The following is a 16,510-nucleotide window of genomic DNA, read 5'->3' on the forward strand; positions in this document are numbered from 1 at the left end:
ACTGAGCCCCACCATCCTACCAGGAGGGACGACAGGGATGTGCTATAGGAAACAGGAAATGACTGGCTCAAGGGAAATCGATTGGGTTTGGACTGGGTTCAAAGCCCCCAAATGGGGAATTTCCCTGGCTGAGGCGCCCTGACTCCAGCTTAGTGCCGGGAGGGAGTGGCTGTAAGGCGCCCCAGCCCCTGGCAACCTGACACATGGGGTTGATTCATCCTCAGGGGAAACTCCCCATTTCATTGATTCCCACCCTTGGAATGGCGAGGGGGTAATTCGGGGTTATGGGAGCCTTTCTGAGGGTCTGCACCCCTCTGGCCCCCAGACCAGCCCCAGAACGTCTCCCTTCCTGACCCTTTCTACGACCTCAGGATTTTCTCCAATCCCCATTTCCTGCTTTAGGGGGTCACGTTGCTGTCCTGAAAAGGCAGAAGGTCTGCATTGTATGGCAGGAGAAGTGGGGAGAGAGGGCTGATTGGGGGCAGGGGAAGAATGAAGGTAAGAACCTCACAGCCATGCCACTGGCTGCTCTATCCTGAGCACAGGTCAGCCCTAGGGCCAGGCAGCAGTGGCCTGGCCAGAGGCAAGAGGGAGCTGTTCACTGAAGAAAGCCTCTTTCAGAACCCTGAATCCCTTCCAAACCCAAAATCCTTTTCTTTGGAGTCAGAAGCTTCCTGTCTGCCTGAGCTTGGGCCCTGGGGGGAGGGAAAAGGCCCGAGCGGCCAGCTGTCTGGCTTTCTGCATCTGTGGCAGGGATTGGTTTTCCAGCTGGTACCTTGCTGTTCCCCACCCCACCCCCACCCCCTTTGTCAGCTCCTAGCAAAGAGAGCTATCCTGGGAGGTGGGACTCCTGGGTTCTAGGTGCGTCACTGAACCTGATACACATTCTTTCTCTCCTCTTTTCATTGGGGTCTGATGAAGACACTGATTCTAGGGTGACAGGGCTGGGACTTGGAGTTGAGCTGAGGAGAGGCAGAGGTTAGAGGAGGCAGCCGTGAGAAGGTGTGTCCGTGCCTTCTCAGGTCCTCTGTGACTCATCCTTCAATCCTGGGCTGCTCCCCCTCTGTGACTCAGTTTCCCCCCAGGCAGTTGGAGTTTCTCCGATAGTGAGGTGTGGCAGATTTATTGGCCAACCAGATCATCCATTAGTACCTTTCATCCCAGGAACTCAAAACCTTTTGCTTTCCCAGAGTGAGGCAGTGACTGGCTAGGAGAAGGTGTGTGTGTATTTGCATTTGCATGTAAACAGGACCCCCTCACACACACACCCATTCTTCCTGGTCCTCACTCCTAATAGCCACATCAACACCCGGGCACACGAGGGGGTGGGGTGGGATGGGGTGGAGATGGCTTAAAACCATTCCAAGTAGACCTGGGACTAGGGGTATGCCGGTAAATGCTTAACAAGCAGATGTTCTTTTTTGTTTTTTTCTAAAGAATGGCTGACATGCTTTTAAGTCTAACCTGCATTATTGTATTTTCTCCATTATTTTCTCTTGCCTCAACAATGAACAAAACAAAATAAACCAAGTACTGATTTGTATCGTGTCAGTTTCTGAGGTGTTAAATGCTCACACTGAAAACTGAACAATTTCTCAAGAGCCCAAGACACCACCCTAGTGGCAAAGAACTAGAGAGGACTTGAAGTCTGCTTTGGCTTTGTGTACCAAAGAATGAATCGAGGTATCAGCAGCTGAGTCTGCTGGAGAAACCAGGAAGGGACTCACCTCTGCCCATTCCTTCTACCCTCAGGAATCCTTGGGGTTTAGTTTGGCACCCAGAAAGAGGAGACAAGAGACACCCTAGCAAAGGACTGAGGAACTTTGGTAGGCAGCATCTCCCAAGCTCATGGAGTCTTGAAGCAGCCATGGTTCCTAAGGGGCTCTCTGGGCTCCTTCCTCTTGACCAAATCCCATTGGTTCTCCTTGAGGCCTGAAGCCCTCCCTGCTGCCATTAAAATTGTTGACCTGCTTCTCCTTGAAGCTCTTTCTGTCCTTGGCTTCCACTGTTTTCTCCTGATTCTTGTCCAAACCCGAGGAAGTAATGCCAGGCTGACCGTCAGGGAGCCCAGGTTGTGGTCCCAGCCTTGCCACATGTGGTCCTCAGGCAGATCCCTTCTCCTCTCTGGGCTTTAGTTTTCCCATTTTCAAACAGAAGGCTGAGGACTCAGTCCCTGTCTGCTTTGATGTTCTAGAGTCTATACTCCCTCCAGAGAAAGAACCAATAAACAGAAGTATGTAGAGTATGATCATATATATACATATTTACATATCTATCTGTATGTGTCAAATGGTGGCCTTTCCCACTATGGGGTAGAGAGGAAGGGAGGGAAACAGTTCAGAACTTAAAATGTTACCAAAAAAGTGATTAAATTAAAAAAACACACACACACACACACACACACACACACAAAAGAGAGAGAAGTGGCCTGAGACGCTTGACACTTACTAGCTGTGTGACCCTGGGCAAGTCACTTAACCCTCATTGCCCCACAAAACACACACACACACACACACACACACACACACACACACACACACACACACCTATGCTCTGAGGTCTTTCCTAGCTCTAACATTCAGAATTAGAGTTTGGGCTCTTTGCCTGGCTCACAGTAAGCAGCTCTGACATCTCTAGCCTATGTTCTAACATCTCTCCAGGTGTTCTCTTTTATAAGGTTTCTCCTAGCTCTGACTTTCTTTCTTCAAAGGTCCCTTCTAGCTCTGATAGTCTATGTTCTAAATTCTGTGTTCCAGGGCCCCTTCCAGCTTTCTATATTCTCAGGTCCTTCCTAGCTCTGATATTCTATGTTCTAAGACTCCTCCCAACCGTATATTCTATATTCTAATGTACCTCCTGGCTCGGACTTTCTCTGTTCTGTATTCTAATGAATGTCACAGCTGGGAGTACTCTTAGAACCTAGAACAGAGAATGTCAAAAATAGAAGGATTCTTAGAATGTAGAATGTCAGAATTAGGAGAGACCTAAGAACAGAGAATTCAGATCTGGGAATGCCCTCAGAATATAGAAGGTAGAATGTTGGATCTTGGAGGGACCTTAGAACCTAGAACTAAAAATATCAGAATTGTGAGGAGTTTTAGAACATAAAATGTCTGAGCTGGGAGGACCCTCTTGTAGAACACAGAATGTCGAAGCTGGGAGGAGACTTAGAATTTGGAGAGATCTTAGAACAGAATGTTAGAGATGGAAGAGACCTTAGAATAGAGAATGTCAATGCTAGGAAGGGGCTTAGAACCTAGAACAGAATGTAAGAACTAGTTGGGGATTTAGAATATAGAATGTCAATGCTAGGAGAAACCTTAAAACACAGACTATCAGAGCTGGGAAGACCGTTAGAACATTAGTATGTTAGAGCTAGAAGTGACCTTAGAACACATTGGTCCAGATGGGAGGGATCTTAGAACAGAGGACACCAGTTCTAGAAGGGCCCTTAGAACATTGACGAGGAAGTGTCAGAGCTGGAAGAACCCTTGGAAGCCATCTAGTCCAACCCCCTTATTTTACAGATGGGGAAAATTCTGTGTTGTTACAATTCCCAGAGTTACGCGTTGAGTCAGGATTCTTGATGGTTCACCCCTTTTTCTTTCCCCTACAACTTCCTGCCTCTGTGTAGGGGGGGTGGGGGTGGATCTGGGTGTGCATTGGGTCCGATTCAGTAGAAATGAGCATGCCAAGTGTGTGTCAGCAACTGTGTGTTGAAGCATGTCTGCATGTCTCAGCATCTGAGTTCACATCTGCTTCTGTCCTTTTGTCCCTAGCACGTGGCATGCATCAACAGATGCTCTCTGCCCAGGTTCATGCTGATATGTGTAGGCATGCACCCATATCATTCATGGATCAAGACAAAAGTCTCCCCAGGAGACCCAATTCAGTGAGTCCAGAGTGAATGCTCAACACAGAGATCTGAAGGCAGCCGTGTAGGGATGTCGATGTTGTTCAGTCATTTCAGTCCTATCTGATTCTCCATGACCCCATTGGGGTTTTCTTGGCAAAGATCCTGGATCGGTTTGCCATTTCCTTCTCCAGCTCATCTTACAGATGAGGAAACTGAGGCAAACCAGGTGATATGACTTGGCCAGGGTCACACAGTTAATAAATGTCAAATGTCTGAGGTCGGATTTGAACTCAGGTCCTCCTGAATCCTCATTGCCCGGACCAAAAAAAAAAGTCATGAAGGCCCCTTGCTGAGGAAAAGGGGGTCCTGATGACTTAGAGGCTTTCCCATCTACTTCTTATTCCACTAGGCAGAAAGATAACCTGGAAAACCTCATTGTTCCCTTCCCCTTTCCCTTTGAAAACTGGAAACTGAGTTTGACCAATTTGTATTACCCTCCCCCCCTTTTTTTTCAAGCACGGACAAAAAGTTCACTCACTGGCTTCCACTTGGTTCAGGGCCAGCCAGCTCCCATTTCTATAGTGTTCCAGAGGTTTTCAAAGCTATTCATCACCTGCCCTCTCTTCCCTTTCCAGTCTTCTTCTACTTTGATCCCCACCATATATTCTCTTTTTCCATAAAAGTATTTTATTATTTTCCAGTTACACAGAGAAATGGTTTGCAACATTTGTTTTTTCTAAGATTCCTAATTTCAATTCTTTCTCCCTCCCTCCGCTCCTTCACCCCTCCCCAAGACAGCTAGCAATCCGATATAGGTGAGATATATATATATATATATAAAATCACATTAAACATATTTCTGCATTAGTCATGCTGTGCAAGAAGAATCAGAGCAAAAAAGAAAAACAAAAAAAATAGAGATAGTGTGGTTCAATCTGCATCTAGATTCCATAGTTCTTTTTTTTTCTGGATTTGGAGAGCATTTTCCATCATGAGTCCTTTGAAACTATCCTGGACCATTGTATTACTGAGAAGAGTCAAGTCCATCACAGCTGATCAACACATAATGTTGTTGATACAATGTTCTCCTGGTTCTGCTCACTTCGATCAGCATCAGTTCCTGTAAATCCTGTAAATCCTTCCAGGTTTCTCTGAAATCTGCCTGCACAATAGCATTCCATTCCATTCAAATACCACAACTTGTGTAGCCATTCCCCAACTGATGGGCAGTCCCTCCATTTCCAATTCCTCACCACCACAAAAAGAGCAGCTATAAATATTTTTGTACATCCCACCATATATTCTTAGACCCATCGACCCCTGTCTCCTGGCTGCTCCACGAACAAGAGCCTCCATCTCTAAACTCCAGGCATTCTCCTTGGCTATGCCCCATGCCTGACAGGCTCTGACTACTGACCTCCCTGGCTTCTTTAAAGTCCCAATTAAAATCCTACCTTTTCTAGGAAGCCTTCCCTAACCCCTCTTAATCTCAGAGCTTTCCCTCTTTTATTACTTCCTATTAAGATTGTACCTAGCCTGCTGTGTAAGTATTTGCATGTTTTCTCCATCCTTCAATTATGAGCTCCTGGAGGTCAGGGAATGTCTTTTGCCTCTTTGTGTATACCCAGAATTTAACACATACTAGGTGCTGATAAAAGTGTATTGAATGAATGAATGAATGAGGTTTCCCCACAACCACCAAGTGAGAGAGGCTCCATTATTGACTCCTTTTCACAGATATGGAAACTGAGATTCAGAAATGTTCATCGATTGGCCCAGTGACACACAGCTAGAGTCAGAGTTGCTGGGGGGGGGGCAGCTAGGTGGCACAGTGGATAAAGCACCAGCCCTGGATTCAGGAGGACCTGAGTTCAAATCTGACCTCAGACATTTGACACTCACTAGCTGTGTGACCCTGGGCAAGTCATTTAACCTTCATTGCCCTACCCCCCCCCCAAAAAAAAAGTTGCTGTGGGAGTCCAGGCCTCCTGATTCGAATCTGCGAGCTGTTTCCCAAACTCCAGGCTTCATCTCTCTATTGCATTTGCATAAGAAACTATCTATTCCTGGTACATTCCTTGTCATCTCTGCCTCTCAGAAGCCTTCTCTTCCTTCTAGCCTCAGTTCAGGTGACTTCTCCTCTGGGAAGCCCTAGTTCCCTCTTCTTCAACATTGGAGCTTTCTTCAGATCGCCTTGTCTTTTCCCATTATCCCTGTATATGCAGCATCCCTCTCTCCCTTCTCCAGAAAGGTCAGCCTCCCAAGAGCAGGGATCTGGAATTCAGTCCGTTTCAGTTTCTCGGCCCTTCTTGACCTCCCTAGTGCACTTCCACCCAAATCAATAAATCAGCAAACTTTGTACCAAACAGCGTGTCCTTGGCCCCCGATTATTTTGTGCGTACTTATCTGAGAGAAGTACACAGGAGAATGTAAGCTCCCTGAGGGTAAGCACTGCTTCGGTTTTATCTCTTTATTATCGCTGTGCCCGCGTCTGGCTCTGAGCTGGTGCTTAATAAAAGATGGAGGAATTGAGTTCCGTCTCCTTGCCCCTCGCAGCGCGGGGCTGCGGGTGCGCGGGCCTGGCTGCTGCCTCTCCGCCTGGCCTCGGATCCCTCTGGGCGATCAGAGCCTGAGTGACAGGCGGCAGAGCCCAGGTGCCCTAGAACCTGAGACGACGTCTGGCGTTGGGGGAATCCTTTACCAAGTCCAGGCGTGGTGTAGGAAGTTGCTCCATATATGGGCATCTACGTCACCAGTCCTCCGACTGTACCAATATATTTGGATCCTAGGGGGCACGCACGGAGTGTTGGCTCCGAAAAGCACAGGCCTGGTTTTTCTTTTTCTGAAAAGGAGATGATAGATGTAGATAAGCCAAGAGACGGAATATAAAAAGGTGCAATTCAAAGAAGATTTTTGTTTTTGGAAGTTAAAGTCGAGAAGGTGGATAGGGATCTTCCCCCCCCAAGACGAAAATGGTTTATTCCATAAAAGTGTTCATTCATTAAAAAAGCAAAGGAGGCGACCAAGCAACAAGTGAGTCAGATTCGAGTGGGGACGCGGGGAGTGCGGGAAGCCTGGGACCCACTCCATACTAGCCAAGACATGTTTCGAGATTTCGGGGAAGCTGGGCCCAGCTCCGGGGGCAGCTCGTACGGCGCCCCTCCGCAGCCACCCGCCGCTTCGGGCCAGCAGGTGAGGAGGACGCGGGAGCCAGGACGTTGCACTCGGGGGGAGGGCCGAAACGACTCGGGATGGGCTGGGAGGCTGGCAGGAGGGCTGGGAGGGTACTTGCTGCCCTGCTGCGAGACCCGGACGGGGATGAAGAGCCCAGGGCCCGGCCTCGCCTCTTTCGGGCTCATGTGGGTCTCAGCCTCAGTCGAGGATCTCAGTTTCGTGGGAATGGGATTCACTGAGGTTGCCTGGTCCGGAGTGCCCGCGAGGGCAGCTGGCCAGGTGCTGTTCCCTCCACCGGCGCCCCAGGGTCGAGCGTGCCATCGCTCCAAGTCTCTTGTCCGTACCCAGTCCGACCCTCCCGCTCGGGGCTCTGCTCCCTTTTCTGCTCCTCCTCCTCCTCCTCTTCCTCCCCCCTCCCCCTTTCTCCCAGCCCGCTATTCCCCTGTCTCCACACGTCAGTTATCCGGGCCTGCGCTCACCCTGATCTGGAGCGGGGATGTAGGGAGGTAGATTCCTGGATGTCTGGTTCATTTTGGGACTCTCGGCTTCACGTCCCTCCCAAAGAATGAGGCTGAGGAGAAATTCATTTCTCTTCGGGCTTCTAGGGTCCCCGTGATTGCACTGGAGAGGGGGCGGAGCCCTGGGATCATGGCCTGACACCTCCCACCACTGGCCATTGAGAGTGGGCCTGCGGAAATTGGGGTGGTGGGTGCGAGAGTCAGCACTCTGTCCCCTAGAACCCAGGCGACCCTGGGCAGGTGCCCATTTCCTGCCGAACCAGGGCCAGGCGAGCACGTGTCCCGCGTGGGGAGCTAGCCGGCCGAGGGCCTGAAGCGCCGAGTCACAGGCAGCTGAGTCACCGGGGGTGGGGGGGTTGCGGGGGGCGCCCCTCCCTTCCTGGCCCCCAGAGGCGCTCCTGTCCGCGATGCCGACGCCTTTGGGTGCCCAGGGAGGAGGAAGCCGGCGACTCCAGAGTCCCTCAGGGGACGGAACTGGGGTCACCGAGGCCGCCCCAGCCAGGAGAAGGCTGAGTCTGAACAGGCCCGGGCACGGCAATCCGCTTCCCGGACGGGGTCCCGGCCCCTCCTGACCCACAGCCCGAGGCTCTTCCCATCCTTGCTCTCCCTTGCCTCTTCCTCTCCTGCCCCAAGCCCCAATCGCTCCTAGCTTCTTCCATTCCCGAAACCCGGACTTCGGGGCCCCGAGGTCATTCCGATGCCCGGGCCTCCCGGCAGCTGGAACCTGCTCGCAGTCCCTCAGGTCCCCCCCGCTCCGGAGGCCTGACCCCCTAGTCTGGTACTGGCGTTGGGAAAGGGGTGCCAGTATTCTTCTAGCTGAGGCTACCTCTTGCCTGGACTCAGCCGCAGCCCGTGAAGGCAGCCCCTTCCTCCCTCTTCGCTTGGTACCCGAGTTCTGTGGGATGGTAGCCTTGCTCTCCCTAAGGTTGTCCCAAGCAGCGCCGCGTCCCTGGAGTTCCCCCACTTTCCCGGTGCCTTCCCCAGCTCAGGTATTCTTTGACCCGCTCCTTGTTTGGTTTCTCCCCCCCCCCCAGAAGTTCCATTTCGTCCCCACCCTCAACGCGGTCAGCAGCAGCCAGGATTATCAGTGGATGACGCAGCCCCGGTTCCTAGGACCCGGTGACTACCCCAGGCCTCTCTCGTACCAGCCCTACAGCCTCCAGGGACGACCTGGGGTCATTCGTGCTGTGGGGCCCCCGCCCGGGGTGCGGAGGAGGCACAGTGAACAGGTGAGAGACCCTTCCCACCGGGGCAGAGTTTGGTCCCCAGCAGACTTTCTGGCTGAGATGGCAGAACCCTTGCCAAAGTCAGCTGCTGGGGTCCCTCTTCCCCCTTATGAACGAAAGAGCCCAAGGATCTTAGCTCCACCGCCTCTCAGCAGCTCTCTGACACGGACTTAACAGCATTCCCTCAGGGACCCTCAACTTCTTTTGTAAACTGGAAACAATCCTTGCACCACAGCTCTCACTGGCTTGGGTTAGCAGGCTCTACAAAAAATGGAATTAGGAGCCTCCCTGGGCCTCAGTTTCCTCCTTTGAAAAATGAGGGGTTGGGGGCACCTAGGTGGCACAGTGGATAGAGTACCAGCCATGGATTCAGGAGGACCTGAGTTCAAATCTGGCCTCAGACACTTAATTACTAGCTGTGTGACCCTAGGCAAGTCACTTAACCCCAATTGCCTCACCAAAAAAAAAAAAAAGAAAGAAAGAAAAATGAGGGGTTGGACAAGATGAACTCTGGGGACACTTTGATCTTTGCCTCACTGGCTCCGAAACCTAGAGCCTCAGCGAGCAAATCCTTTTACAGTGAAGGAAACAGAGGCCCCAGGAGAAGGGACCTGGGCACTGGGCTTGTTGGAAGAGGACCCTCTTGCTCCCCAGAATCAGCTGCCTTTTCTAGGGGCAGTTTCTCTGTGACCCATCCAAACCCAAAGCTGGCTGTCAGCCATGATGTTACCAGGAGGGCCAATACAGAGCTCCTAGGCCACCTCTCATGTACTCCCTTGTGGCCTGCCTCAGTTTCCTCATTTCTAAAGTGAGGGGTTTGGTCTCGAGGAACCATAGTTCTCTTCCACTTCTGAACCCCGAGGCCCAGGACAAACCACCGATCTCTGCTCCCAGCTCCTTATGGGGCACAGGCTGATTTTGGATGTGCTGGCAGTGACCAGGTCATGGCATGTGCCTAGTAAACATGTGGGTCACTTGATGCTCCAGAGTCTTTTATCTGGGGGGGAGATTGGGGACCCCTCCCTTTCCCTCTCTCCCTTTCGGAGGTCACATCCAGGTTGGGCAGTGTGGCACTCTAGGTGGGGGGGGGCAGGGCCCAGTGCTGGAGAGGCTCAGGTGCCATTTCTAACCTATTGGATGCATGACACAGGGCAGGGCAGGTGATCTTTCTGAGCCTTCAAATGGGGTGGGGGTGGGGGGCTCGGTTGAACCGTCCTGGGATTTGGGAGAGACCTCCTCATCATTCTGGTCCACTCCATTGACAAAAAATCCTGCCTCAAAGCTCCCTGGCAAGTGACCAACCAATCCTCAGGGAAAGCCGGGCTTACTTGAAGAGGGTCTAGCCTTAGGAAAGGAAGATCTTCCTGAGACCCAGATGAAATTAGCTCCATGACCTCCCCCACTGCTCCTGGTTCAGCCCTTTGGGGCAGACAGCCAGGATAATCTCTTCCCTCAGACAGTGACCTTGGCCAATTAAGTCTTCTCTTGTTCTGGCCAGATGCATTCAGTTCCTGCACCCAGTCCTCAGATGACATGCATTCAAGGCTTTGCACTATCCTAGTTGCCCTCCCAGGACACTCCCTGATTGGTCAGTGTCCTTTGGAAACAATCATGTCTAGAACTGAACACAAGATTCTGGTTTAGTCTAGGATCTCTCAGGTCCCTTTCAGCTCAAATTCAGTGATTCCACAATCCCTTGATTCTGGGCTGCTCTTCCTAGGGTATAAGGGATGGAGGGGTTCCTCCTTCCCAGCTCCCACTCTCCAAGGCAGCACCTCCCACTCACGATGATTTTCATCTTTGCTCCTCTCCTCTAACCCCTTGCAGATAAGTCCTGAGGAGGAGGAGAGAAGGAGGGTCAGGCGGGAGAGAAACAAGTTGGCAGCGGCCAAATGCCGGAACAGGAGGAAGGAGCTGACTGACTTCCTGCAGGCAGTAAGTGAGAGGAGGGGGCCTCCATCAGGCCCTGGAGCAAAGGCTCTCAGAGCTTGGAGGGATGAGATGGGATGTGTAGGAGGGCGTGTGTGTGAGGGGGTTCTGCTTTCTCTCTGTTGGCTGCTGTGGACTTAGAAGTCTGTGGCCTGAATGCAGGTCCAGGTTCTGACACTAGCTGTGTTCCCCAGATACTTCTCTGCTGAGTCTCAGTTTTCCCACTAGCAAAATGGGAGGGATAATATTTGTACTACCTATCTTGGAAGTTTGGATTGTAGTGATAAAAAGTATCTTGTAAACCTTTGGAACACTGAAGAAATGTAAACTATTATTATCATTTGTTTAGCCTGATGAGAGTTAAAGCTCCTAAACCTTCAGTGGCTCCCTATTACCCTCTAAGTAAAAGTCAGGTCCTTGCCTGGCATTCAAGGCCTTCTACCCTAATTTAGCAACCTGATTTTACCCTAGTTGCCTCTCTATTCTCTAGGCACACCAAACTACTTCCTTTTCCCTGTCCATGCCAAATCCCACTTCTTAGCTTTTACTGAGGCTGGTCCCCTTGCTTGAAACTTTCTCCATTGCCAATTCCAAATCTTTCCTTTAAAGCCCAAATAAAAATGCCACCTTCCCCAGGAAACCTTTTTTGATCATTAAAAAAATGAAAAATAATCATCCTTAACTTGCTTTTGCATCATGCTTAAGGGTTTTCAAAGCACCTTAAAAATATTAGAGATGATGCTATTATCCCCATTTTTAACATGAGAAAACTGAGGCAGTCAATGATTACGTGATCCTTGTCCAGGGTCAGGCAGCTAATAAATATCTGAGGCTGGATTTGAACTCAGGATGTCTTGACACCAGGTCAAGGGTTCTATCCACTTCACCCCCTTCCCCTTCTGATCTCCAAGGGACATCATTTTGCACTGATGCACAGTATTAAATGACACCTATATTTGTATCTTATTCCTCTTCTCGGCTCCCTAGGGGGGCAGGGACTAGGAAGCTTCTCAACTCTCTCTCCCAATACTTCATGTTTATTGAATTGAGTAAATGATGTCAGGGTGGGAACCAATTGACATTCCAGCTTTGTCACTTAGCAGCTGGGGGGGGGGGGCTTAGGAAAATCATTTCATCTCATCTCTGAGCCTCAGTTTCTTCCTCTGTAAAATGACAGGGTTGGCCTAAAAGATCCCATGAAGCTCTGCCTTCAGGAGCCTGATGGGAATAGTCATCTGGACTGATCCAGAGCCTGGATCCTCCAAGGGGAGGAGGCTAAAGGGAGGCTGCCCTGCTTCTGACGCCTCACATCTCAAACCTCCTGCCTCTCTTCACAGGAGACAGATAAACTGGAAGAAGAGAAGTCAGAGCTACAGAAAGAGATTGAGGAGCTGCAAAAGCAGAAAGAGAAATTGGAGCTGGTTCTGGAGGCTCACCGCCCTGTGTGCAAGGTGCCCAGCGAGTCAGAGGAAGAGGCTGAGCCACCACCAGAGAGAGCTTCAGGCAGCACCCCGGCTCCTCTCCGTCGCCGACCCCAAATCTCCCTCTCCCCTGGTCCTGTTCTGGAGCCAGAAGCTCTACACACTCCTACTCTCATGACCACCCCCTCTCTCACCCCCTTTACTCCCAGCCTGGTCTTCACCTACCCAGGGACCCCCGAGCCCTGTTCCTCTGCCCATCGCCGCAGCAGCAGCAGCAGTGGAGACCCTGGCTCTGACCCCCTGGGCTCTCCCACACTTTTAGCCCTCTGAGTGACAATAAAGCCCAAGCCCTCTGGTCCTCCAAGAGCTCAAGGCACCTTTTTACCCTGTTCCAGCCAGCCCAGGTCACCCCCTTCTCGTTTGGCTCCCATCTCCATCCTGGCTTAGCACGTCCCTGGGCATCTGGTTGGGGCCTCATTTGTCCTAGCATGTCCTGAGCATCTTGGGGACCACCAAGGCTCTCCAGCCACCTCCCAGGGTTCAGTCTGAGATTGATCTTATTCAAGGCAAGGAACATTTAAGTGCCTACTATGTGTAGGAACTCCTACTGTTGCAAGAACACATGTGGCTGCTCCCCTCCCCTGACACAGAGCTCAGAGCTCCAGGGCCCAGCTGCCTGCATTCCTGTCCTCTGGGACTTATTGGGAATCTCCCTACCAAGCCCTGACCCCCTTCCGGGGGTTATTACTGCCCCCAGCCCCTTGGCTTCACAGGGGACCAACTTTCTCCCTTGTAGCACCAGATGTCCAACAGAACACTAAACCCCAAATCCCTTCCCAGCAGCATAGGTGATGTGGATTCCCTCCCCCCACCCCGACCTGTTCTGGTTCCCTTCTTCTCACTAGGCAGGGCCCATCTTGGGAAGAAGGGCTCACCGGCCTCGGTGATGGGCTGGAGCGGCCCTCAGCCCTCTAAGCTCAGAGAGGCTCCCCCCAAACCCTACTATGGGACCTGCTCCTTTTCCCGAGAGGCTGCTATTTATTTTCCTAAAGAGACTATTTTTGTACAAATTGGCCAAATGGAATAAAAGAACTGAAGGCTGAAGGTTTTGGGTGGTGTCTCCCTGGGGCCTAGGAATCTGAGTGCATAGAACTGTAGACTATCCAAGCAGGGAGGGACACAGAGCAGGGAATGCCAGTGTCCTTACAACATGGAACATTGGCTGTTAGAGCAGGGAGGGATCTTAGAACGCAGAATCTCAGACCAGGGAGTGACCTTGGAACACAGAACACACAATGTCAGAGCTGGAATGAATTTTAGGTATCATCTAATCTAACCTCATTTTACAAATGCAGAAACTGAGGCCAAGAGAGGAGCAGGTGGCTAGTTTGTGGCTAGGCCAGGGTAAGACCCATTTCATTAGTACTTCCAAAGATGCTAGGAAGCTTGGGAATTGGGGGGGGGGGTCTCTCAATCACTACTTCCCTGCAATCCCAGTCGGCCCCTTGGCCAGCTCTGAAGTCCCAGGGGAGGGGGGGGTTCACTTCGGGTTCCTCTTTATCTGGACCTTAAACCGCACCACCTGCTTCCTGCCCCATTGTCTTAGCCAGAAACATCCTGGTCTGGGCAGGAAGGAGGCTGGATAGGGTGGGGGCTCCTCTTCAGGACTTGGATCTGGGCCTAGTTTTGCCATAGAACTCTCCAGACCACTCGGAGCCCCGGACCTTGGGTGCCCACAAAAGACTTGTTCCCCCCCCCCCCCCGCAAAAAAAATTCCCGGTGGCAGCTGCCTCCCCACTCCATCTTCTCTGGGTCAAAGGGGTGGAGGACAAATGTCAAGGTTTCCCCAGGGATCTATCTCCAAGCGCTAGCCACCATTCTAAGGTCCCGATCCTTCCCCTACATATTAAGCATTGAGGGAAGTCACCCCAACCTCCGGAGGAGTCTGGCTCCGCGCTTGCCCGTCCCCACCCCCGCACCTCCTCCGGGTCCCCAAAGAGACGCAAGGTCCAGGCCCGTGGGCTGGGATCTCTCGCAGTTTTATTGCCCGAGGGCAAGGGTGCGTCCAGGCTGGACAGAGCTGGGGCCGCGTCCGGGCTCTGCAGGGGCAGGGGCGGGGGGGACCCGGCAGGGGCGGGGGCTGGGGGGCTAGCTCAGTCGTCCGGAGAGCAGGCCAGGTGCAGCTGGTCCGGGCTGCCCACGCTGCCAGTGCTCGAGCTGCCGTCTCCCACGTCCCGGGCCCCGCACGGGGGCAGTCCCAGCTCGGGCCCGGGGCCTCCCGGGCCGTCGGGACCGGAGCCGCCCGGGCCTCCTCCGGGCTCGGCCCCGGCCTCAGCTCCTGCTGCTGCTGCTGCGGCGGCGGCTGCTGCTCCTCCTCCTGCGGCGGCGGCGGCGGCGGCCCCCGCCCCGGCCCCGGCCCCCGCCCCGGCGGCCGGCCGCGGGCCCCACTCCTCCTCCAGAGCCAGGCAGAGCTCCTTGAGCGCCAGGTTCTCCCGCAGCAGCTCGTCCTGGCGGCCCTCGAGCTGTGCCAGCTTCTGCCAGCAGCCGGCCAGCTCGTCGCGCACGGCCCGGGACGCGTGCGCCCCGAAGAGCTGCCACTCGCGGGCCACGCGGCGGCCCTTCTGGCGCTCGTGGTCCAGGAAGCAGCAGAGGTCGCGCAGCTCGCGGTTCTCGTCCTGCAGTCGCCGGTTGACCTGCTTGAGCTCGCGGATCTCGCCCAAGTGGCCCTGCAGCTGCCGGTTGACCTCCTGCATGAGGCGGCCGCGTTGCACCAGCGCCGCCAGCTTCTCCGCCTCCTCCTGCCGCAGCCGCCGGACCAGCTCCTCCTTGGCCAGCGCCGCCAGCTCCGCGTCGCTCAGCGGCCGCCCCGGGCCGCCCGCCGCCTCGCCGCCCTCCATGGCCCCCGGCCGGGCGCCCGCTGGCGCATCCCCCCCGGCCCGCTGCCCCCCGGGCCGGCCGAGCGGGGCAGGGGCGCAGAGGCGGCCCGGGCCCAGGCCGAGGCAGAAGCGGCCCCGAGGCCGAGGCCGAGCCCGAGCCGAGGCAGCGGCGGCGGAGGCGGCGGCGGCGGCAGCGGCGAGAATGGGGGCCCGGGGGCGAGCGGGCGGCCCGGGGCGGGGCCCCCCGACGTCACGGGGACGCGGCCAATGGGGTCGGACCGCGGCGGAGCCCGGGGAGAGGGGGCCCCGCCCAGGGATGCTCGGGCCTGGCTGGGGCCCCAGAGGGGGAGGGCGGGGGAGCCTGGCTGGGAGAAGGGTCCTTTCTGCTCAGCGTTTCAACCCTGAACCCAGGCGACTGAGTTTCCGGTCCTCAGAGGGCTCCCATCCTAGCTTCTACGCGACCTTGGCATCCCCGTGCCTGCGCTGGTGGGGAAGGGCCTCTCCTCCCATCCCTGACAGAATCCAGGACTCGGGTGTCCCAGCTCGCGGTCCTCAGAGGGCTCCCATGTTATCTTCCCCAGAACTCAGGCGTCCTGGTGCCTGCCCTGGGGTGCTATCGTCATCTCCGCCTGAAGCCTGGACCCAGAAGTCTGAGGTCTCGTCCTCAAAGGGTTCCCATCTTATCTTCCCCAGCATCCAGACGTCTCGGTGCCTGCCCTGGGGCGCTGTCCTCCCATCTCCGCCTGAACCTGGGACCGTGTATTCTCAAGGTCTTATCCACAAAGGGCTCCCATCCTAGCTTCCCCAGAACCCTGGCGGCCCCGTGCCTGCGGGGGTGGGGAGAGGATTATCTTCCCATCTCCGCCAGAATCCGGGACTCAGGTGTCCCAGCTCCCCGTTATCAAAGGGCTCCCATCTTATCTTCCCTAGGGCCCGGACGTCCGAGTGCCTGGCCTGGGATGCTGTCCGAATCTCCACCTGAACCCTGGACCCAGAAGTCTGAGCTCACACGCTGAGGGCTTCCATCTTGTTTTCCCCAGAACCCAGGCATCCCATACCTGTCCCTGTGCGCTGGCCTCCCATTTCTGCCTGAAAACCGAATCAAGTATCCCAAGGTTCTATCTTCAAAAGCCTCCTATCCTGTTCTCCCCCAGAACCCTGGCGTCCCCGTGCCTGTGGGGGTGGGGAGAGGATTATCCTCCCATCTCCGCCAGAATCCAGGACTCAGGTGTGCCAACTCCCGGTCCTCAAAGGGCTTACATCTTCCCCAGAACCCAGGCGTCCGAGTGTCTGCCCCCCCCCGGGGGTGGGGGGTTGTTCTCCCACCTCAGCCTGAATCTATTCTCACAAGGTTTCTAATCTTGCTTCCTTTCCTCATAGTTCCAAGAGCTCCGCGCTTGCTCTGGGGTGTGTCCTCAGTGCCCTAACTTGCCATCCGGGTGTCCCTGTGCCTTCGAAGAAGCCCGGGGTGCTATCCTCATCTCTCCTGACCCTGGACCCAGGCTTCAAG

At 54.1% G+C, this 16,510-nt stretch overlaps 2 protein-coding genes across 3 annotated transcripts; one reads left to right on the forward strand and one right to left on the reverse strand.

Annotated features, from left to right (window-relative positions):
* The first annotated feature begins 6,908 nt into the window (after nt 1–6,908).
* FOSL1 (FOS like 1, AP-1 transcription factor subunit) lies at nt 6,909–12,793 on the forward strand. Of its 2 annotated transcripts, XM_043971599.1 has the most exons (4): nt 6,909–7,048; nt 8,583–8,777; nt 10,602–10,709; nt 12,041–12,793. In XM_043971599.1, the coding sequence occupies exons 1-4, from the start codon at nt 6,959–6,961 to the stop codon at nt 12,452–12,454; spliced, it is 807 nt and encodes a 268-aa protein (XP_043827534.1). In that variant the 5' UTR covers nt 6,909–6,958; the 3' UTR covers nt 12,455–12,793. The 2 variants fall into 2 exon arrangements, with proteins under 2 accessions (XP_043827534.1, XP_043827535.1); XM_043971600.1 differs by lacking the exon at nt 6,909–7,048 and having other exon boundaries at nt 7,485–8,777.
* A 1,264-nt stretch (nt 12,794–14,057) lies between these two features.
* Nucleotides 14,058–15,115, reverse strand: CCDC85B (coiled-coil domain containing 85B). The gene has a single exon (XM_043971601.1). It carries the CDS (start codon nt 15,019–15,021, stop codon nt 14,278–14,280), a length of 744 nt encoding a protein of 247 aa, XP_043827536.1. The 5' UTR covers nt 15,022–15,115; the 3' UTR covers nt 14,058–14,277.
* Between the last annotated feature and the right edge of the window lie 1,395 nt (nt 15,116–16,510).

The sequence above is a fragment of the Dromiciops gliroides genome, chromosome 6 (assembly GCF_019393635.1).
Source record: "Dromiciops gliroides isolate mDroGli1 chromosome 6, mDroGli1.pri, whole genome shotgun sequence".
NCBI lineage: Eukaryota > Metazoa > Chordata > Mammalia > Microbiotheria > Microbiotheriidae > Dromiciops > Dromiciops gliroides.